The 19,792-nt window shown below is 43.2% G+C and overlaps 1 protein-coding gene and 1 long non-coding RNA gene across 2 annotated transcripts; one reads left to right on the forward strand and one right to left on the reverse strand.

Annotated features, from left to right (window-relative positions):
- Window positions 1–1,404: 1,404 nt before the first annotated feature.
- On the forward strand, window positions 1,405–6,981 carry LOC101912600 (chymotrypsin-like elastase family member 2A). Its single transcript, XM_027788089.2, has 8 exons — window positions 1,405–1,472; window positions 2,072–2,160; window positions 2,738–2,835; window positions 3,826–3,954; window positions 4,809–4,945; window positions 5,615–5,760; window positions 5,897–6,049; window positions 6,605–6,981. The coding sequence occupies exons 1-8, from the start codon at window positions 1,430–1,432 to the stop codon at window positions 6,620–6,622; spliced, it is 813 nt and encodes a 270-aa protein (XP_027643890.1). The 5' UTR covers window positions 1,405–1,429; the 3' UTR covers window positions 6,623–6,981.
- Window positions 5,691–15,418, reverse strand: LOC129784063 (uncharacterized). The gene is made up of 3 exons (XR_008746380.1): window positions 13,202–15,418; window positions 10,011–10,307; window positions 5,691–5,811 (listed from the first exon to the last, which is right to left on the reverse strand). It is a non-coding gene; the product is annotated as an uncharacterized LOC129784063 (long non-coding RNA).
- Between the last annotated feature and the right edge of the window lie 4,374 nt (window positions 15,419–19,792).

The following is a 19,792-nucleotide window of genomic DNA, read 5'->3' on the forward strand; positions in this document are numbered from 1 at the left end:
AGAATGCAGCTTTCCCAAATGCTATTGTTTGGGTAGGATAATACATTCTTGAGAAGAAGACAAAACAGAAAAGCATTATATATTTCTGCCTTCCACATGTGTGCTCCAGGCGTCTTGCATCTGAATCAGTACCTACTGCTGAATGGAAGCTATGAAAATCTGGGATTTTGCTGCTTATTAATACTGACATTAAACAATAGATTTATTCAGCTTTTTTAAAAACTGGTTTTGGTCTGTATGTACAATGCAACTCTCATTACAAATGTACCTTTACGATATTTGTTCCATTCTAGTAAGTTTGCTCCCTATGCATGAGCTGGCTTATGGGATAGAGATGTTTGGGTTTTAAATAAGCAGTAACAGGTTTTCAGGTGAGGGGTAGGCAGATGGAGATGTGACAAAGGATTGAAAATTCCCATAGTAGAAGAAAAAAAACAGGAAGAGACACAAGGATGTGTTGATACCAACTCACCAGCCTCAAATGTCCAGTAATGAATCAGGACACTTTCTGTTGTGGCAGTAGCTCTGTAGTGGTCTAAATGCCTGCTCTTGCCTCGTTTGTCCTATTAGGGAAAATGGTTTACCATTTTTCATTAACAAGCTCACATTACATTATACCACAGGTCAGCATGCTGATTTGGGGTGTAAAAATGCTCATTTGCAATGCTACAGGAACCCTATTTATTCCAGGGATGTGCTACTGATCTAACAGTTAAAGGCAAATAGGAAAGAAATGAAGTCTGGCTCACTGTGCTACATCAGTGTTTCTCCAATATCATGGACAGCTGGTTCTTCGTATTGGCCAAAACATCTTCCACTTCAAAGCAATTAACAGTTTGTTTTGTTGAGAAGTATGGCATGCTAAACTCGGGCAACTTGATCTAGAAAAGAAGATACAGGTTTTCAGTGAGTACAAAGTGGTAGTTGCCATGCAGTCGCAAAGCAAACCAGAACAAAATAAAATTTCAAGCGATCATAGAATCATACAATAATTAAGGTTGAAGTAGGCCTCCAGAGATCATCTAATCCAGCCCCGCTAACATGTCTGAATCTATCCCTGTCTGAATATGTCAGACACTGTTACTGCTGATGTCCCACCAAGTGTTAGAATAGTTAATTTAACATTTTCCTTCTGAAAACACCTTTGTGATGAACTTTCAAGGCAATGGGAAAACAAACATCTGCTATCAATAACATGCATCTGAATTGGAATTTTTTTAAACAAGTTGTTTGTATAGCCTGGATCCAAGGTCTGTGTAAACTGGGGGTTTTTAGCAACTTGTGCATATAAAAATTTATCCCACAATTACACAAGTTTTCCACTGGTATCAGAATAGCACTGCATTTTAAGTCACGTATCTCGGAGATAAACGGTAACATATAAAATGGCTCACAGAGCAGAGCCTGCAGCATACAGCTAATCGGCATCATGCTTGGAGTCCTCTTTGCTGTGTTGAGTCTGGCAGCTGCAGGTATGTAATTCAATTTCAGCATTAATTTTAAAAGAAAAATGGACTAAAATCTAACAGAAAAATCCTTTTTTAGGGAAATTAGACATTCTGCAAGAAAGCAGAAGGAGATACAACATAGGCAGTTAATTTAAAAGTTCTCTCCAAACAGTCTAGGTGCTGTGCTGTTCTGTTCCTATTGCAGGGGCTGGGTTAGCACTGCTGCTCTCAGCCTTTAGCACGTTCAAAGTTATTTCATTTGAATACACTGGAAGAGTTAATCCACATCAAATTGTTGCATTGGCTAAGAGCTGCATCTCAGCTGACACATTTTGAATTGGGTTAAGCCAACCTGATTTGATTATCTGTCAGAAAAATGAAACTGTTCAAAAACAGGCTTTATATAACATTGGTCAGTTTTGACTGATGGCTCTGTCTTCACTTGTACCGTGTTAAATCACAGCCTATACTTGTACCTTGCAAGGTTCTGTGCAAACACAGTCTATTTAAAAATAAACAAACCATCTCCAGTCTATTTAAAAATAAACAAACCATCTCTTGTACAGACATTTTTTAAAACCTCTTACTTTTAAAACACACATCCTATCTCTTATGTCTTCTAGCCTTTGGCTGTGGGGTTCCTGCCTACCCCCCCCTTGTCTCTAGAGTTGTTGGAGGGGAAGCTGCAAGACCGTTCAGCTGGCCCTGGCAGGTTGGTAATTCCGTGCTTTCTCTGGGACAATTTGGGTTGTGCTGCCTTCACGCAATGTGGCCGAGCAAAACCAGGTCTTACATTTCATTTGATGCACCTTGCCTGTCATGTCTTAGGCTTTGAATATTACATTCTGAGCAATCCCACATTTTCCAAGCTTTTTAAGAAAGCTCTGAATGTGTCACCTTTTTGCTGTTATGCAGGCTTTCAGGCTTTTGCAGTAGGCCTGGGCACCGTCGCATATTTAAGCAAGACGACTGCGAAATTCAGCGGAGCATAACAATGCCTGCTGGAGCATAGCTGTATGTAGAGTTTAAAAATACATTTCTGAAGCAAATAAAATGCTCTTTTGGCCAGGATTAGTGAGAGCTTTGCAAGAAACAGCATTAAAAAAAAAACAAACAACCAAGCTTTTGGATGACAGGAACCTTTTCTGTGGCCAGAAGCTGGAAACTTGCTGCTTACAAGCCTCTCACCATCTTCCAGCAGCAAGTGGTGTTCAGAGTGCAGGAAGAAAGTGCAACAATGCAAAGTCATTAAGCAAAAATCTGAGTCTTATTTGATACACTGGTCCTAGGCCTCCCTTCAATACAGTTCCAATGGCAAATGGTATCACACCTGCGGAGGAACCCTCATTGCAACCAACTGGGTGATGACTGCTGCACACTGCATCAGGTAAATAACGGAATGACACGTCTGTACCCAGGGAGCAGTGCATGGCTGGAGACAGATGAGGCAAAACCCTATTAATGCCAGTTCTCCCTTTCCCAGTTAAGAGCTCCTAGTCTGACATCATATCTTTTGATTATAACTAATAGATTAGAAGAATTACACCTTTTCATTTTCTTATAAAAGTAGAGGGGACAAACACCACCCCCCCCCCTACAATTACCTGGATCATATACTCTTCATTTTCTGTAAATAACTACAAACACCATTATGTCTTCAAGTTGCTATTAAAATTCAGCAGTGTTGCTTGTTCCTATAACATATGTGGCAGAGATTCACAGATTAACTAATCAATCCACTGCCTGAAGAAATAATCATAAGTGTAATAAATATACCAGTCATTTTCAGTAAGGTCTTCCTATTATGGGGCAGTATAACAAAGAAACGATCAGGTACAGCTGTGCCCTTTCATCATCAAAACTGCTTCCACAGACAATCCCATTTTGGTTTGGTAGTGTATGTCTTTGAATATGTACACACAGTTCTTGGTTATCATAACGCTAAGCTGTAGAAAATATCATAATATGAAATACGAGGGATTGGCTGTGAGTTGTTATTATGAGTCCTACATATTATATCTATCACAGTTGTTTATCAGTAAAGCTGTTTATGACTGTCAAAAAAGCAGCCCAAATTATTTACTTCATTGAAGAATACGAGCTGAATCCTGCAAAGACTGGAGGCATCTTCAGTTTGTAAATGAAGCCTTAAGCAGGAGTTGACAAGATAGCTTGGAGATGAAATTATTAAGCCTAGCACATGATGCTTTGTCCTTAGCAAATCTGTCAGATGTTGGCTCAGCTCCAGACAAATCATGCATGTGATGTGAGATTACAGTCTTAAGGATATTCTTACTGAATACCTCGGGTGGTAAAGATGCAGATGCCTAAGCAGCAAGCCAGCAGCTGCATAACTGTTAGTCCTTTTCTTGCCCAGTCCTTCTAGGAACTATCGAGTATTTCTTGGAAAATACAACCTAGCAGCTGCGGAAGAAGGATCAATTGCACTTCCTCCAGAAAAAATAATTGTCAATGAGAACTGGAATCCACGGAAAGTTGCAAACGGGTAAGCTGGTGGCAAGTATTTTTTCAGTTATTAGATGCAGGACAAAAATCAAACTAGCTGAATCCCACCCACCTTGAGCTGTGGGAGCCAAATGCATAAAACTCCTGTTACAGCTGGCAGTAGTACTTCTATAAATGTTTGCTCATAGATAAGAGCTGAAGCTCAGTTTGTGCCTTTCCCCCTCAAGACAAAGAACTTTCAGTATTAATTGCTTACTGATTAACTGTGTTTTCAGATGCCGTTTTGCATGTTCATGCTTAGGTGGGAAGCTGTTCTATGCAATGAGTTCTTTTCTACACCAGAGGGGAATTAATTCATTTACACAACACTCTTTGAAGCCCTCCTACTAACAGCATAAACACAGAGTGTTATTGAGCGGTGGTATTAATATCTTTGTTGCTGGAGGCCTCCTATGTCCTGCTGCAGGCTAAGGGCATTAGCAAAGAAACCCCCTCAGTCTCCAGGTCCTTAGAGTTAGCCCTAACATATGCTTGGTTTTGGTGAAAAGAACCTATCAAAGGCAATTTCCAGAAAGCTGCCAGCAGGACCAGTTCAGCCCACTGAATTGCCAAGCTGCTGATGGCAGGTGGGAAGTGCACAGCAATTTCCAGAAACCCCAGCAGACAATTCTGCAGGGAATAGTGTTCCAGTCCATGGATTTCCCCGTTGCTTTGAGAGTGGAGGAATCTTTACTGCTTATGTGCTGGCCTCCTTGCTCCCCTGCATCTCTTTTGAATAGGTCAAGTGCTGTATAACTGCTAAGTATTCATGCTACTGCGTCTCAATCTGTTTGCAAACCTCTTCATCTCTCCCCTTTCTCTTCCCCACTCTCAAATGCGTGCATATGACCACAGGTATGACATTGCTTTGATCAAGCTCACTGAACACGTCACCTTAAGCGACCACATTCAGCTGGCCTGCCTCCCCCCTGCACAAAGCATCCTGTCATCCAACGCTGCCTGCTACGTGACAGGATGGGGAAGACTGCAGAGTAAGTACCTGGACTTTTGCAAAATTGTGCAACAAAATCCTTGAGCACTGCATTCTCCTTTGAGACTGATGGGAAAAAGGATGTTGATGGTGCTCAAGATCCCCTCAGCCTCAGTGTAGTGAGTAGTTTATCAGGTCCCAATCACTCCCACAGTATGATTTTTCTCTGCCTTTCAAGTTTATTTTGCTTGTAATGGGACTAGGATGCACCAGAGGGCCCTGTACTAACCTTTATAGAGACTGGTCAGCTTGCTAATGCTAACATCGCCTGCTGAATAACTGCAAAGACATATAGGGGAATAGATAGAAAGAGAGGAACATCTCAGAGACTTCAGCAGAAGTGCCAGCTCGGCTCAAGAGGCAATTCCTCGAATAAGTAACATTTTTTTGCAAATTCCTGAACAAAGAGCAGCCCTTCATTTCTGTAACAACGAGACATTTTTAAATTGAACGCAAATGATTAGTAAGTTAAAGCCTTTTTTTTTTTTTAATTATATAAAATAATGGAGCTAAGGAATGGATTATACAGCTTCTCCTTTAATATGTCCCCTATGGAGTTTCTTACCTAGAGGAATAATACCCAGATCCTAGGAGGAACTTAACAATGCAGTTTTGTTCTTTCTTCAGTGCCAGCTGGTACCATGACTCCTCTGTTTCTATTCCCTCCCAGCAAACGGACCTCTTCCAGACGACCTGCAGCAAGCCCTTTTGCTGGTGGTGGATTATGCCACTTGTTCCCAGCCCAGCTGGTGGGGAAGCACAGTGAAACGCACCATGGTTTGCGCTGGTGGGGATGGAGTCACCTCCAGTTGTAATGTGAGTCCAGACAACACCACTCTTAGGGCTTGGCTTCAGATACAAAGAGGCCTGATGGGAAGGAAAGCATAAAAAAACTCAAGGAAAAGCTATTCACACTACAACTGCCATTAACTGTGTTCCCCCTTCCCGCCAGGGCGACTCTGGTGGCCCACTGAACTGCCAAGCTGCTGATGGCAAGTGGGAAGTGCATGGCATCGTCAGCTTTGGCTCTGCTCTTGGCTGCAACTATTACCACAAGCCTTCTGTCTTCACTCGGGTCTCTGCCTACAACAGCTGGATCCAGCAGGTAAGGCGCCAGGTATTGCTGCTGGAGCATATGGACACTTGGCTGCTTCTGAGGTTCTTCCTGACTGAGATTTCTGCCATCTGCTCAGGGAGCTGCATCACTTTTGATTCAAATGCTGCTTTGCATACAAGTAACCTCTGTAGAAAAGCCCTTACCCGTGCAACAGCAGTCTCTGCAGCAAAAATAAAGTATCCGCTTCTTAAATAGTTATCTAAATTATTTTCACTTTTAAATAAATCTTCATGTTTAGGAATGCATTCACCCTTTATACTGCTAGAGCTATATCTATAGTCAAAAAGATTTTACTGGTATGACTTCAGAGGTGATTACTCAAATTTCTATTCATCAGTAACACCGACTGTTGCATCCTAGAAGGCAGCACATGATGCTCAAGTCTGGAACTTCAATTATTTTTTAATATAAACTTTAATCTAAAGAGTGACTGAGAAGCAAAAATCTTTTTTTCGGTTATTTAAATCCTGCATCTCAGAACATATACTATTCACAAATGCCTGGGTCTCAAAATCCAATTTTTCCCGTTTTACATTTTTGTAGGTTATGGCAACCAACTGATTCAAAGAGAACTGGATGATAGATGCCACAAAGGAAAACAGTTTGAATAAAGTCATAATCATGACATCTTTGATCAAAAAGAGCGGGGGAATTATGCTTTTAACAACACAAGTGTAATACCTAACCATACTGCAATAAACACTATTTTTTGCAAGATGAAAGAAAAACATGTGTCCCTGTCACTTCTTCCCGTGTATTGTCAAGACCTGAGCCTGTAATTAGTGATAATGCGGGAGACCTTTTACAGCCTTTCCCCTGCCTTGGGCTGGAGCTTGCTACCCTCACCTGGGGGAGATGTGAGCCTGCTGTGAAGAGGCTGGGCAGCAGGAAGAGTTGGTGAGCCACAGGAACAGCTTGGGGGGCAGGGGGTGAAGAAAGCGAGGCGCTGGCAGGGCTGCAGGCAGGCAGCTGTCGGGACCCCCGAGCCTGGCGCGCCAGGGCAAGCAGTGGCCATGCCCAGCGGGAAGGCAGCCCAGGCGCAAGCAGGTCCACGCAGGTGAGTGTGGGAGCGCTCCAAAATGCTTTTTACGGAGAGGTTTTTAACACCCTGTGATGTTGGGATCTAGCAAGGGGAAGCGTAATATCCAGCAGCCCGTGTCGGCAGCAACTCTGCAGACCTGTCTCCTTCGTGTCTCCGCTGCTCATTTTTAAGCCACGCGTACGCCAGGTGAAGATCTCTGAACAGATAAATGGGGATTTTTTTGCAAAGCAAAAGCAGAATCACCATCTCCTAGCTTGGTACTAAATTAAAGCCCCTATTTATATTTCTTTCATTGTAATAAAAGGTAGGCACTATAAAATTGGGGTGGATTTTTGTCATGTTTTACTTCTCCTTCCTGGCACATATTTAGGTGGATTCAAGAGTAAAATGACAATTAAAAATGGAGGACAAACGACTCAAAGGTAAAGCAGTAGACCGAGTAAGGAAAAGATTGGAAGTTCGTTGTGAGAACAGAAATGCATCTGAGTTCGGAGATAAATTTTTCTGGGTTTGTGGTTCATTTCAGTCAGACATCTTGCAGTTGTTACCTTTCAATTGAAAATAAATACATATATATTTTATTAAGCATAAATTTATTAAATAGATAAGAAAAAACATGGCTGTTTATCATCTTTGGGGACTGTACTTTTATTACTTTTTTTCTGCATTACAACCATTGACCGCCATTCTGCTGCGAAGAGCTCAGCAGGAACTTGTTTTACCTAATATCACCCTCTGCTGAGAAATAGCAGGCTTTATTGTGTTTTCATTTATCTTATTAAAAATGGAATTTCACCCATCTGAAATAGCAGGGGATCTGAGGAGGGCTTTTTTCAGTCACCTCTACTATGCAGAGGAAAAGAAAAAAAGGAGAAAAAAACCCGACAGAGCTGAATGGACTGATCAGCAACCAAATGCCCTTGTTTTTTCTTTGACAGTGGAAATAAGGGTTGCCCAGTTGTTCAGGAGCCGCCAGATTCAGCATAACATCCTGAGTTGTCTTCATGAGTATAATTAACATAAGATTGTAAATGATTGATTAATAGTTCTGAAAATGAAAATCGTTAGAGAGGTTACTTTGCTGTATGGAACATGGATGTCAACTATGGGCAGCGTGAAAGAGACGGATGGAAAAGGTAATCATGAAGCTCAGTCAGTAAAAATGGGATATGCATATGCTTCTGTAAAAACTGAAACAACACTGAAATCTGATTCATTTTCCTTTTGAAATATTTAGACAATATTGTGGAAATGTCTGAGCTCATTTGAACATATCAATGCAAATTATTAATCATCTGGAAATTCCTATTAAGAACAAATTCAAGAAGTTTTATTAAAAAAATTCAACAGTTCCAGTTTGTGATCACTGGAATAAGGTACCCATCTTTTAATGGGCTTCCTTAAGATTTAGATAGAAGTACCACAGAGAATAAAACGTATAGCAAATGATTTTATCAGTCCTAATACTCACAGAAAAAACGTATGATTTAATTCATGTGTTTTTGCAGCTCTGAGTGTGTCATGGAAACGGTCTCTTTACTACACCTTTTATTCTAAAATTAAATGTCAGGTAGAACAAATAAAATAAGTCTTTCAATAACATTCAGCTAATGCGTGTTCCCTGTACTTTGTTTTAGGATGCATGTGAATTGTTAAATATCACTAGTAGCTCCAGTTACATTTTCGGGAGCTGCAAGAAACATCCCAGGGATCAAACACCTCCACATTTTTTTTTTTTTTTTTTTAGATGTTCTCCCCCCTCCAATGCTGGTGGTAGAAAAACCATTCAAAGGATTTTGACAGCATGCATGGTCTCCCTCTGCAGCCTCCTTGGAGCCATTTCTTTTGATTTGAGCAACAGCTTGGAAATATGGAGAAACACAGGGAAAGCCCTTCAGGAACTTGCCTCCTGTGAAAAGCTTTGGGCTGTTCGCCTGATCAGTCTCCTGCAGGAAGAAAGACACAGCTGGCTGTTCCCAGCAGCAGACACAAGGAATAGATCATTTCATGCTCAGCTGCTGGGGAATTTAAACTCCCTCTGTAAAGCAAGTGAAGCAGATTTGTATTGTGGGAATTGCCAATGCAAGAAGGAGAAAATCTCCATTTGCAGATTTTACATCACTGACATGAGACAAAAATTAAATGGCACAGGGGATACTGAAGCCAGGCAAGTGCTATCCAGGGTGATCTCTGAACTGCTGGAGCATTTCAGTAGTCCCCCTGAAGACCTCAAAGCTATGAGACACAATCCTGACTGGGCAGACATAGTGGCTTTTAAAGTCATCCTTCAAATAAGAGAAACCATGCTTAAAGCTCATTTAATGCCAGCATCTACAAGCTTTCAAACAACACTGCATCATTTTTTTGCCATTCTGAACTATGCTATCTTCTCATCAGAGAGTGTACATATGTGCTGGATGGATAACGTCAATCTATCACTTCATCTCACCCACCATGAAGGAATCTCTTTTTTCACCCCATTCCTGGGCTCAGAGGAATTTGTGCCCGTTGAAGCCTTGGCAAAAGGACTGCATTATGCACAGAGCTGCCTCCTGCAGAAGGGACAAGAAAAGCTCATCAAGAAATCTAAAGAAATCCTGTCCACAATGAGCCTTAAGATCAGCCTGTTAGTGATAGCCTGCCTCATTTACCCCATAATCCTGATGTCCTTCAAGCAAACGACAAATTGGATACACAATTATGCCAGGAACCTCAAGGAAAAAACAGAGGACTTGAAAAGGGAGAGGCGGCTAGCTGAGGACCTCTTACACCAGATGTTGCCAAAATCTGTGGCCAAGCAGCTAAGGAAATGCCAGAAAGTTGAGGCAGAAAACTATGATCAGGTTAGCAAATGGAAAGGATGCTGCCTCCAAGGCTACAAAAGTATTCAACTAAAAAAACACCTACCTTGCCACTGTTTTGAGGAACCTGGTTTAGCACCCATAGTTGAGTGTGGATGGAAATCCAGATATTCATGAGGGGTTTTGGGAAGAGCTGTGCAACGTGCTGTGAAGCACTCAGGCTGATGGGGAAGGAAGGGGAGCTGAAATTTCCAGAAGTGTAGCTGTAGATATCAGAGATCCTATATTGGTGAGTTGTCTTCTCTGGGTTTAAGAGCCTACTCAGGAGAGCCAGCCAGCATCATTAGATCATCAGTATATAGGAGCAAGAAATTAGTTTCCTCCTTGTAAAATGGGAAAAATCCTGAAAAAAACAACGTAGGACAAACCCTGTCCTTATCAGCATGAATCCACAAACATAACTGAAAGGAGAGCATGGGACTTAGAGAAGGGTGAGAGGGACAGATGATCACGTAGCCTCAAGTATGTAACTGTAACGAAGCCTGTTGACATAAAAACAAGGGCAGAGTTTGGGCAAGCACCCATTTATTTGCAGCTCTGCCTCACAGCATGCACGCTGCTGTCACTGCTGAATTTAGCAGCTGTGCTGCACAGCCCACAGGCAAAATCCTCATGCTACAGTAATTGCAGTTCTATTCACTCTGTTTTTTTCCTCTGGACGCTCTGTTACTTTCAGCTGTGAAACACAGTAATAAATGTTTGCATTTAATTTGTAAGTGTTATCAAAACAGCAACCTGTAATTGCACAATTAATTATAATTCACAACAGTCACGACATCAAAAGTAGCTGAACCAAGGCAGGGAGTGAAAAAGGTGGCTCTTCTGGCTTAATTTGTATTACCAAGGATTAATAAAAGAACAATTTTAGTTTAAACATTGACACAGTTCAGGCAACACAGAGAAGAAACAATTAATCCTTTGCCAACAGCTACAACACACGTTTCCCTTCTCCAATTCAGTTATTAAGGTTTCTGATGTTCTTTCTTTTATAAACTTGATTTTTTAAAAAAAGTTAATTTCTCTGTAAATTATTTGATCATAACAAAAATGAACACCATTTGAAGAGAAACCAAATCCAGTTAATAATTCCTAATCCAACTAGAGCTGAAACAGCTGCTGAGTTTTTTTATTTCTCAGTTTATTCAGATACCTGGTTTTGATCTCTACCACGGTTCGCATCGCTTTAAAAGAAAAATCAGGCCCTACTTCTATAAGAAGTCAGTTGCTCACAAGATTCAAAGCATTTGACTTTGTCTCCCACATAGCACAAGGTATTCAGAGAAGTGCAAATGATGAACTTCGGAGATAAACACAATTTTATCTGTCAAAGTAATAGAGAACAATTCGGAGTCAGAGCTTGTTAATTTAGGATTATATCTATTGACTTCTGCAACACTGGTTCTATGTGCAGCCTGTGCCTTAGGCTGTTCTGCCTAGAATGTCACAAATCCCCAAACTCTTCAAAGGCTCTGCCACTGCTGCCTGGAGACCTTAGCTTCACACTCCCCCTCTCCCTGTGACAGGTGACTATCTTCTTCTCGGACATCGTGGGGTTCACAAGCATTGCTGCCTCCTGTACTCCCCTGCAAGTTGTTGAGATGCTCAACAATCTGTACATCTGCTTCGACAGCAGGATTGAGTCTTACGATGTTTACAAGGTGAGCACAAACCTGCAGGCAAGGAACCTGGAAGCAGCTGAAACCTTTCTTACTTTGCTCCCTAGCAAATACCAGATACACCAGGCCAGCTGGCCAAAAGCCATCAAACCCCAAACCCCCATCACACAGGGACTACACTGCAGCTTGGCAAGCAGTGGAGTGCTGAAATATATTTTAGTCTGATTTCCTTTTGAAAGCAAGCTTGGTGCCTGCCGCTAAGTGACAGATGCCCCTTCCCCTCAGGTGGAAACCATTGGCGATGCATACATGGTAGTGAGCGGCCTGCCCGAGAGGAACGGCACCAAACATGCTGACGAGATCGCCAAGATGGCTCTGGATCTGGTGGCGGCAGTTCGCCAGGTTGTGATCCCTCACATGCCAACGGGCAGGCTGCAGCTGCGGGCTGGGATACACACAGGTACACGGGCTGGAGTGGAGGCATAAGAAAAGGAGATAAGGACACAGTCTAGCTGTGTGAGGAGCAAAGTATTCTGCATTTCTGTATGAGCCACTGACCCTCCGCAGGACCCCAGCATGAATATTCCTCCCGGGTTCAGCAGGAACAGTGGTGTGCATCAGTGTGGAAAGGGCTGTGAAACAATTCGGAATTGGCAAAGTGCATCTTCCCCTGATATCAGCACCAATTAGCTACAGCTAATCAAACTGTGACTTCTCTCCTTAAGTAAATACTGTGCAGTCAGGCCCTAGGTACACGGAGTATTCCCAGTTCCTGCTGCTCTTTGAGGATCCAGAGTGACTAGCAAAGGTGTCTGCATTTGGCATCTAACTGCACTTTTTCCGCTAGTTTCTTATTGGGGTCTCTCTGCCTTCTATTTTCTCAGGACCCTGTGTGGCTGGAGTTGTGGGGTACAAAATGCCTCGTTATTGCCTTTTTGGGGACACTGTGAACACAGCCTCCCGCATGGAGTCCACCAGCTTGCGTAAGTGACTAGGGCACAATCTGTGCGTTCCTCACATGCCAGTCAGGCTCACACCTCCACTCTACGCCTTTTAGGTACTGCAGAAAAACCCAAGCCCCCCTTCATGCTGGGCATGGCTAAGTGTGAAATAAGGTTCAGGAGAAGGAGCATTCTCTGTGGCTTATGCCAAGCTACAGAACTAATTACCATAGATCTAAAGAATCAGCACGTGCGTGACCTGCAGTCCCCACTATCCCTGCACATACACTAGTTATCAAATAAGCAAGAGAAACTCTTGTGTATTCATGTGGGCAAGTAGAGTCACATCCCTTATGTCATTTCTGGAAAGTGATCAGAAAAAAAGGAGAAAGAGGGTGACAAAAGCCAAATAGCACGAGCTAAGCTGAATTTGATTTTAAAGACTTTAACACAAAGGCAGCAGGTACAAACACCCTGCCTACATAGAAGAGGGCAGTGCATACTTTCTTGGTCCAGCCTTTCATGCTGCCTTTGCTACCAATACCACCTATTGTTACTGCTGTGCAGGTACACAGTGCAGTCATGTCAGTGGGTCAGTTACCCCACTGAACTGCTGCTGCATTTCAGCTGACGTCTGTACAGTGTCACAGAGTCCTCAAGCAACGTTCAAGACATCTTACCCTTCTTTGTGCTTCTTCCTCAGCCTGACATTTTCCAAAGAGGAGGTGGAAACACTGGGCTGATAAATGCAGGAGGGCTGGTGTGTAGTCTCTGGGAATAGGGGAATCATTAATTTATAATGCTCTGTTCTAAATCGCAGCACAGAAGATCCATATCAGCTCTGCAACATACGATGCCCTTCTCACAGATGATGCATATGAAATTGAACTGAGAGGAGAAATTGAAGTCAAGGTAACAGCTTTTCTGTAACTTTGCAACAGTAAAGGCGTTTAATGAGATGGGGAGGGGATATGACAGGTTTGACCATTGCTGTTCCGTGAATTGCAATTTTTAACCACAGCCCCAAGGTTCTTTTGCTAATTCAGTTGGAAGTGGCTATACATTACTCCTCCTATCTGATGAAAAAGTGTTACTGTATGCTTTGAAATACAGCTGCTATGTCTGCACCTGCATGGAAGCACATGAATATGGCTGAAAGTGTTAGGATATAATTACGACACACGGTTGTAAAGGTGATTTTAAACCGTGTGGTGTGTTGACCTTGGTTCGATGCCAGGTGCCCACCAAGCTGCTCTGTCACTCCCCTCCTCAGCAGAATGGGGGGTGGTGGAAGAAAATAAGATGAAAAAAACACTTGTGTGTCAAGATAAAGGCAGTTTAAGAAAGCAATAGCTAAAGTCATGCACATGGAAGCAAAGGAAAGCAAGAGAAGTTCTTCTGTACTTCCCATCATCAAGCGGTTCAGTCACTTCCCGGGAAGTAGGGCTTCCTTCGTAGTGGTTCCTTTGGAAGACAAACATCATAAATAATGAACGGCCCCCTCCTTCCTCCTCCTTTCTCTTAGCTTTTCTATCTGAGCAGACGTCATACGGTATGGAATATCCCGTTGGTCACTTTGGGTCAGCTGTCCTGGTTATGTCCCCTCCCAAGATCTTGCCCACCCCCAGCCTACAGGTGAAGGGGGGAAGGGTTGGAGAGACAGCCTGGATGCTGCAATCACTGCTCAGCAGTAGCCAAAACACTGCTGCGTTATCACCACCTTTCTAGCTACCAACACAAGCACAGCCCTGTGAGGGCTGCTATGGGGGTCTGCCAGACCCCATACGCTGCCAGTGACCAGCAAGGCCCTTCTCTGAACTGAAAGGATTATTAGCACCCAAACCACATAGGAATTAGAATTCTTTCCCCAAAGAGCAGCCACTTATGAGAGAAGGAGAGGTAATAAATGCAGTACAGGTAGTAGCCCTGGCCATAGCGATTCTCTGCTCTGCTTCATGTGCCATGAGAACAGCTGTTTTCTGCTCTCTCCTTTTCTTGTCCCAGGGCAAAGGGAAAATGAAAACCTATTGGCTTCTTGGTAACAAGAATTACAGTGTCCAGAATGACAGCCTGGTGTGTCACTGGAATCCAGCAATCTACAAGAAAAAGAAGATGGAAAGTCACCAGGGATCTGTCCAAAAAGTAAGGAGGGGAATATTTACCAGGGTGAGACTTCCCAGATAACGAGTCATTTGCTAAAGGCTAAAACAGGTAGAACTTGCATCTCTGTCCCACAAACAGCGGGCTCTGCTGCGTACACAAGCTCTGATGTGCGTTCCTCTGCCCATAGCATCGCACAGGCGCTGTGGGAGCAGCACCGGCCGAGCAGAGCCCTGCAGTGCCCCGGCAGGAGCCGAGCCCCGACAGTCCCACTCAAGGGAGCTCCAGAGCAGCCTGGACCCCCGAGGGTGCCACCCACGGTGCAAGCCAGAAGCGGAGGAATGGCTTTCATCAAAGGTCCCACCAGAGCCTCCGGGAGAACCTCACTTCATTGGGCTCACCTGCTTTGGGGCAAGGTGACAAAGGTGCCAGTTTAGAACACAGGGCACAGCTTGGAGACTGTGTTATTAAATCAATGGAGAAAAATGAGTTTCTCCCAGGTTTTGTAGATGAGATGTGACAGGATAAGGAATTATTGGACTGCCCCAGGCACACATATTTCTTTCAAATAACATTCTCTTTCTGTTCTTAGCCATAATTCACATTTTTTAACTAGTATGTTTACTTAAGGAACTTAAAACACCAACAGAAATTTAGAAAGGATTCTAAACAAGGAGAGCTACAAAAGCGCAGGTGGAGTTCCAGCGGGAGCACAAGTGGTAGATAGAAGATGTACAGCAATGTGACTCCTTTCACTCCAGTGAAGCTATTCTAGATTAATAATTCTAGGTGACACAGAATCCAGCTGCTGAAGTCCAGCCATAATGAGGACACTTTCAGAACCTGAGCCAGCCTATTCCAAGCTAGCCTGCACATCTCTCCAGTACGCTATCGCTTACAAGGCATGTATACATGTAGATAGTAGGAGAGGGAGTAGTAAGACCCTGATGGAGGAGAGGTTAACGACCTCTTTTATTGGTCATTGTTTCAGAGATACAAATGAAGAGGAAACAATATTAAATAAATTCTGCTAAGTCTCTGCAGTCTCTAATGCATGGAAGACATTAGAAGGACAAGCTATTTCTCCCATCAAATTGTAATTTGCTTTTCTTCCCTTGTTGGAGGAAAAGAGCCTCTGTAGTGATGAGCAGAGCACAGTAAATTCCTCTTCTATGGATGACTGAGAAATCAAACTGAATTACTTCCCGATGTTGACAATTAATAACTCTACAAGGGGTTCAATTCATTTGTGAGTGGCATATATTGTTAACCCCATCCTGCTAACTGCTTTCTTTGAGCGATTCCAGAGCGAGGAAAACATTCTGATGGGAATGGAAGCACAAATGTGGAGGAGATGTTTTCTCCTATCTCCTCTCCCAGTCAGAAGGTTCATGTAGAGCATTACTACTGCATAAGAGAAAGATTTTAGTAGATTAAAATTCTTTTTAAGGGAGGCAAAACACAACAGAAATAAAATTGTGTATTTAAGAGGAAGTCAAGCTTGGAAAGCTGCAGTTGCTCTTTGTTTTTAATATTTTTTTTTTGCCAAAATAAAAGTAGCTTTATGAGCTTCAAAGGAAGTTGGTCAAGATATCTCTTTGTCATCCACTTGGCTAACAAGAACCAACTGGAAAACCTCATATAAGTTCTCTCCTTACAGAATGAAAGCCAAGAGCTGCTCTTTTCAGTTAGCTCAGGGAAAGTCACTGTAGGAGTGTCTGTGTGGCTTTATGTAAAGCAAGCTTAGCCTGAGGTAACGAGGTCAACTTGCTCTCAAGGGCTGAGGATCTCTGAAGGTCAGCTGAAGAACTATTTGGTCTTGTAGATAAGCCAAACTTGGAGGCCAAAATATTCACAATAAATGTAATATGCATGTTTCTACATGAAAAAGAACAAAGCACAGAACTAACTCCAGCACCAGTACTTTATAAATCAAGATGAGGTGTTGTTCTAAAAATATATTCATCAGTTCAAGCAAGAATTATTTCAAGCCAGTGAACATATAGTACAGAATAATATTTCAGTCATTCCATTCATGCAGGATTTTGCTCCAGCAATCAGTCTCACAACTTATGAAAATCTAATAAGACATTTTGCCCATCTCAAGCACAACTTCCCTTCCCACCTCCCCAAATCTCAGAACTTGCCTACATGGGTGCAAATATAATCTCATTTCTGTTAAAAGATACCTGCAAGCATATGGTTAAGATTTTCGCATTAAAGTACCCAGTAAGTTGCTCCAACACCCTCACACCAAAGAAAGCAAATGTAAATTTGTAAATACAGCAAGCTGCATCACAGAAAACCATGAGGAATACAAATCCAACACTTTTAAAAAACCCTCTTTTTAAAGTCAGTCTCTTGAATCCAAGGGGATGGTGACGTGTTGTTTTTTTTAAATGTTTGATGATGGTTATTACTGGAGATGTGGAAGGTACACAGGCATGCTCACACAGCATTAACAAACACACAATCACACGTACTCAAAACCACATATATAAATCTAGGTTGATGCCCAGTACTGACACTGAAAGGCTGGAATCCTTTCATCTGGTTCCCATCAGCACTCAGCAAGTGGGATCAAATGTGGAAAAAAATAGGAAAGGGGGGACAGAGATAGATGTTGTTGAAGAGCCATGACTTTCAAGTCGGCAAAGGAGAATGCCTCAGGTGCACATATCCCTTCACAAGCAGGCATGAAAGGAACACCACTGGGGAGAGGGACAGATGGGTACTGCAGGGCAGCTCAGAGCCACGAGCCCCATGCTGCCTCTGATTGTTATGAAAATCCTGGGTCAAGATCAGAGGCAAATTATTTGCATGGAAAATTGAGCCTGTTCTGATCTTCACCTCTTCAGAGGCTTCGGTGTAGGTTTTTAATTTAGAAAATAGTAGAAAATGGCTCTGTGTGCTTGATGATAGATGGCAATTAGTGTTTATTAACAACACATGCTTTGGTTCAACTCTGACAGTCCCTCTCCTCAGAGGAAGGAGGAAGTGATAAGCTGCTTCCTATTTATACGTCTGATGCTTTGATACGGTGGCTTATTTTCCAAAGATTTTTGGGTTGTCTATGCCCAACAGACAACAAGCTTTGAAGTGGATGAAGGCTGAGGCTGTACCAGGTTGGCTGGCCTAACTCCGAGACTGACTTTTGGTAAGATGAAACATTTTCTGGACTGAAAACCTGGGTCTGGATCAGACTAACACAAAGCCTAACGTTTATTCTGTGACAGGGTAGTGGATTTCAACCTAGTCAGAGGCACAGAGATACACCTGCGACCAGACAAATCCTGTGGGGATCCAAACAGTTTCAATTTTTGAGTTTGACACACCAAGTTTCTCTACAGCCTTCCCTGAGTACCACTCCAAGCTCACCCTGCATTTCCATAAAGATTATTCCAGCCGTCCTGCACCAGTCAGACCGCTGAGTTACACGGGACGGTGTCTGGGAAAAAAGGCTGTCCTGGTCCTCGCAGCCATCTGGAAAGGAGCCCCCCTGCTCCCCCAGCCAGGCTGTTCACACCGTCACGGGGCATCAGCGCTGCCCGGCCCGATCGCCAGGTGTCACCGCAGGCCGCCTGTCACAGCCTGCAGCGTCCCTCGGGCTGCCGGGGCTGCGCTCCGGTCCCACACACAGGCACAAGCAGCGAAAGGAGAAGAGAATGTCACTGAGTTGCCACTACATTTTCCTCTTGAGATGGACGACAGAGAAGCTAGAAAGGCAAAGCAAGTCTTTTAAGGCAAGGCATTAAATGCGAACCCGCCCTTGAAGCCAGAGAACATGTAAAAAGGGAGGCGGATTCATAACACGAAATAAAAAAGAGCACATACCCCAGAGTATTTTTCAGCTTTTGGCTGATCCCAATTCCCAGACTCACTCTGGCCATGACTGTTCCCTACTCTCACATATTCCAGGACAGTTGGGATGATCTCTATAGCCCAGATGCAGAAATGGAAACCAAAAAAATCAAGGCTGAGCACTTGCTGACAACTTGTTCAATGACCTCCAGCAAGTTTCCTAACCTGTGGGGTCTGCACTGCTTTTCAGGGTGTTAAGTTTGTTATTAAAGACGTGCCAAAATGGGAGTGTGTGGGAAGCTGGAAACAAATATAGTTCATTGAAATGTATCAGTTCATCAAAGTTCTTGCCAGTGACATTTTAAAGATCCTGGATGATACTGCTAAAGAGGAAAAGCTCTCCCAGACTGTGCAGTAGCTGGGGTTATTCAGGTGCTCACCCAGAATGGAGAATTCCTGTCCCCCAGGTCCCTTCTGTTCCTCCATTAATGTGCTGGCATACTCCGAGCTCCTGCAGGGATGCTCAGCACATGAAGCCCTACTGCCACTTTTGTTCTCATGTGTTAAAGCCCAGCTGGAGCCAGGTGCCAGGGGTTTGGCCTTTAGAGTATTCAGTAACACCAGCCACTTTGCACGTACCTTATTTTTAGTCCTCAGCTGAATGATGGCAAGCTGGGAAGCTCCCCTGGCTAATAGCCCCACACCCTGCAGAGGCCAGACCATATACCCAATGACCCTGGCAAACCCCAGGGGTTATTGTTCTTTGTCTCACGCGCCTGCTTTCAGTACTGCTCAGAAAAGGCCCCATGGAAAAGTCAGGCCAGGATCCAGTTAGATCCCCAAGGACCTTTTGCCTTTTCCTATTTATTCTTCAAGACATGGTGCATTGGAGACTGCAGGGAGTCCATTAGCGGATCAACTGACCTACAGATACAAGGAGCTGCCTAATTAGCCGGTCTAAAGGAACATAAGGGGTGTTTGTGGCACTCCCAAGAGACTGACATAAAGACAACAGCTGCCTGAAAACATTTTTTCCTTTCCTATTTAGTAAGTTCTTTAAAAACATGGCTTTTTACTCTCTGCTAATTAAAAACAGCAGTTGAGGCTTGTATTGATCCTTCAGTACAAGAGCTTGCATATTCAAGTTCATGGAAACAGCAAAAGGCAGGAAAAAAAAGCCCAGTGATTCTGTGGAGTTTGTGCTCCTTGTCCTCATATCACGATTTTAATTCTTTTCACTTGTTCTCAAAGCAGGCCGCTGCTGCGCATGCCCTTCAAGGGCAGCACAGATATGAACAGACTTCGTTATGGGATCAGAACCACAGTTTACTGACTCCTAGGCCAGTGCTTATCTAGCCAGGCACCAAAAA

The sequence above is a fragment of the Falco peregrinus genome, chromosome 3 (assembly GCF_023634155.1).
Source record: "Falco peregrinus isolate bFalPer1 chromosome 3, bFalPer1.pri, whole genome shotgun sequence".
NCBI classification, from domain to species: domain Eukaryota; kingdom Metazoa; phylum Chordata; class Aves; order Falconiformes; family Falconidae; genus Falco; species Falco peregrinus.

Coding starts and splice junctions, on each gene's coding strand:
- LOC101912600 (XM_027788089.2), top strand. CDS start 1,430: ATGCTTGGAGTCCTCTTTGCTGTGTTGAGTCTGGCAGCTGCAG. Junction 2,161..2,737: donor CGTTCAGCTGGCCCTGGCAG/GTTGGTAATTCC, acceptor CACTGGTCCTAG/GCCTCCCTTCAATACAGTTC. Junction 5,761..5,896: donor GAGTCACCTCCAGTTGTAAT/GTGAGTCCAGAC, acceptor CCTTCCCGCCAG/GGCGACTCTGGTGGCCCACT.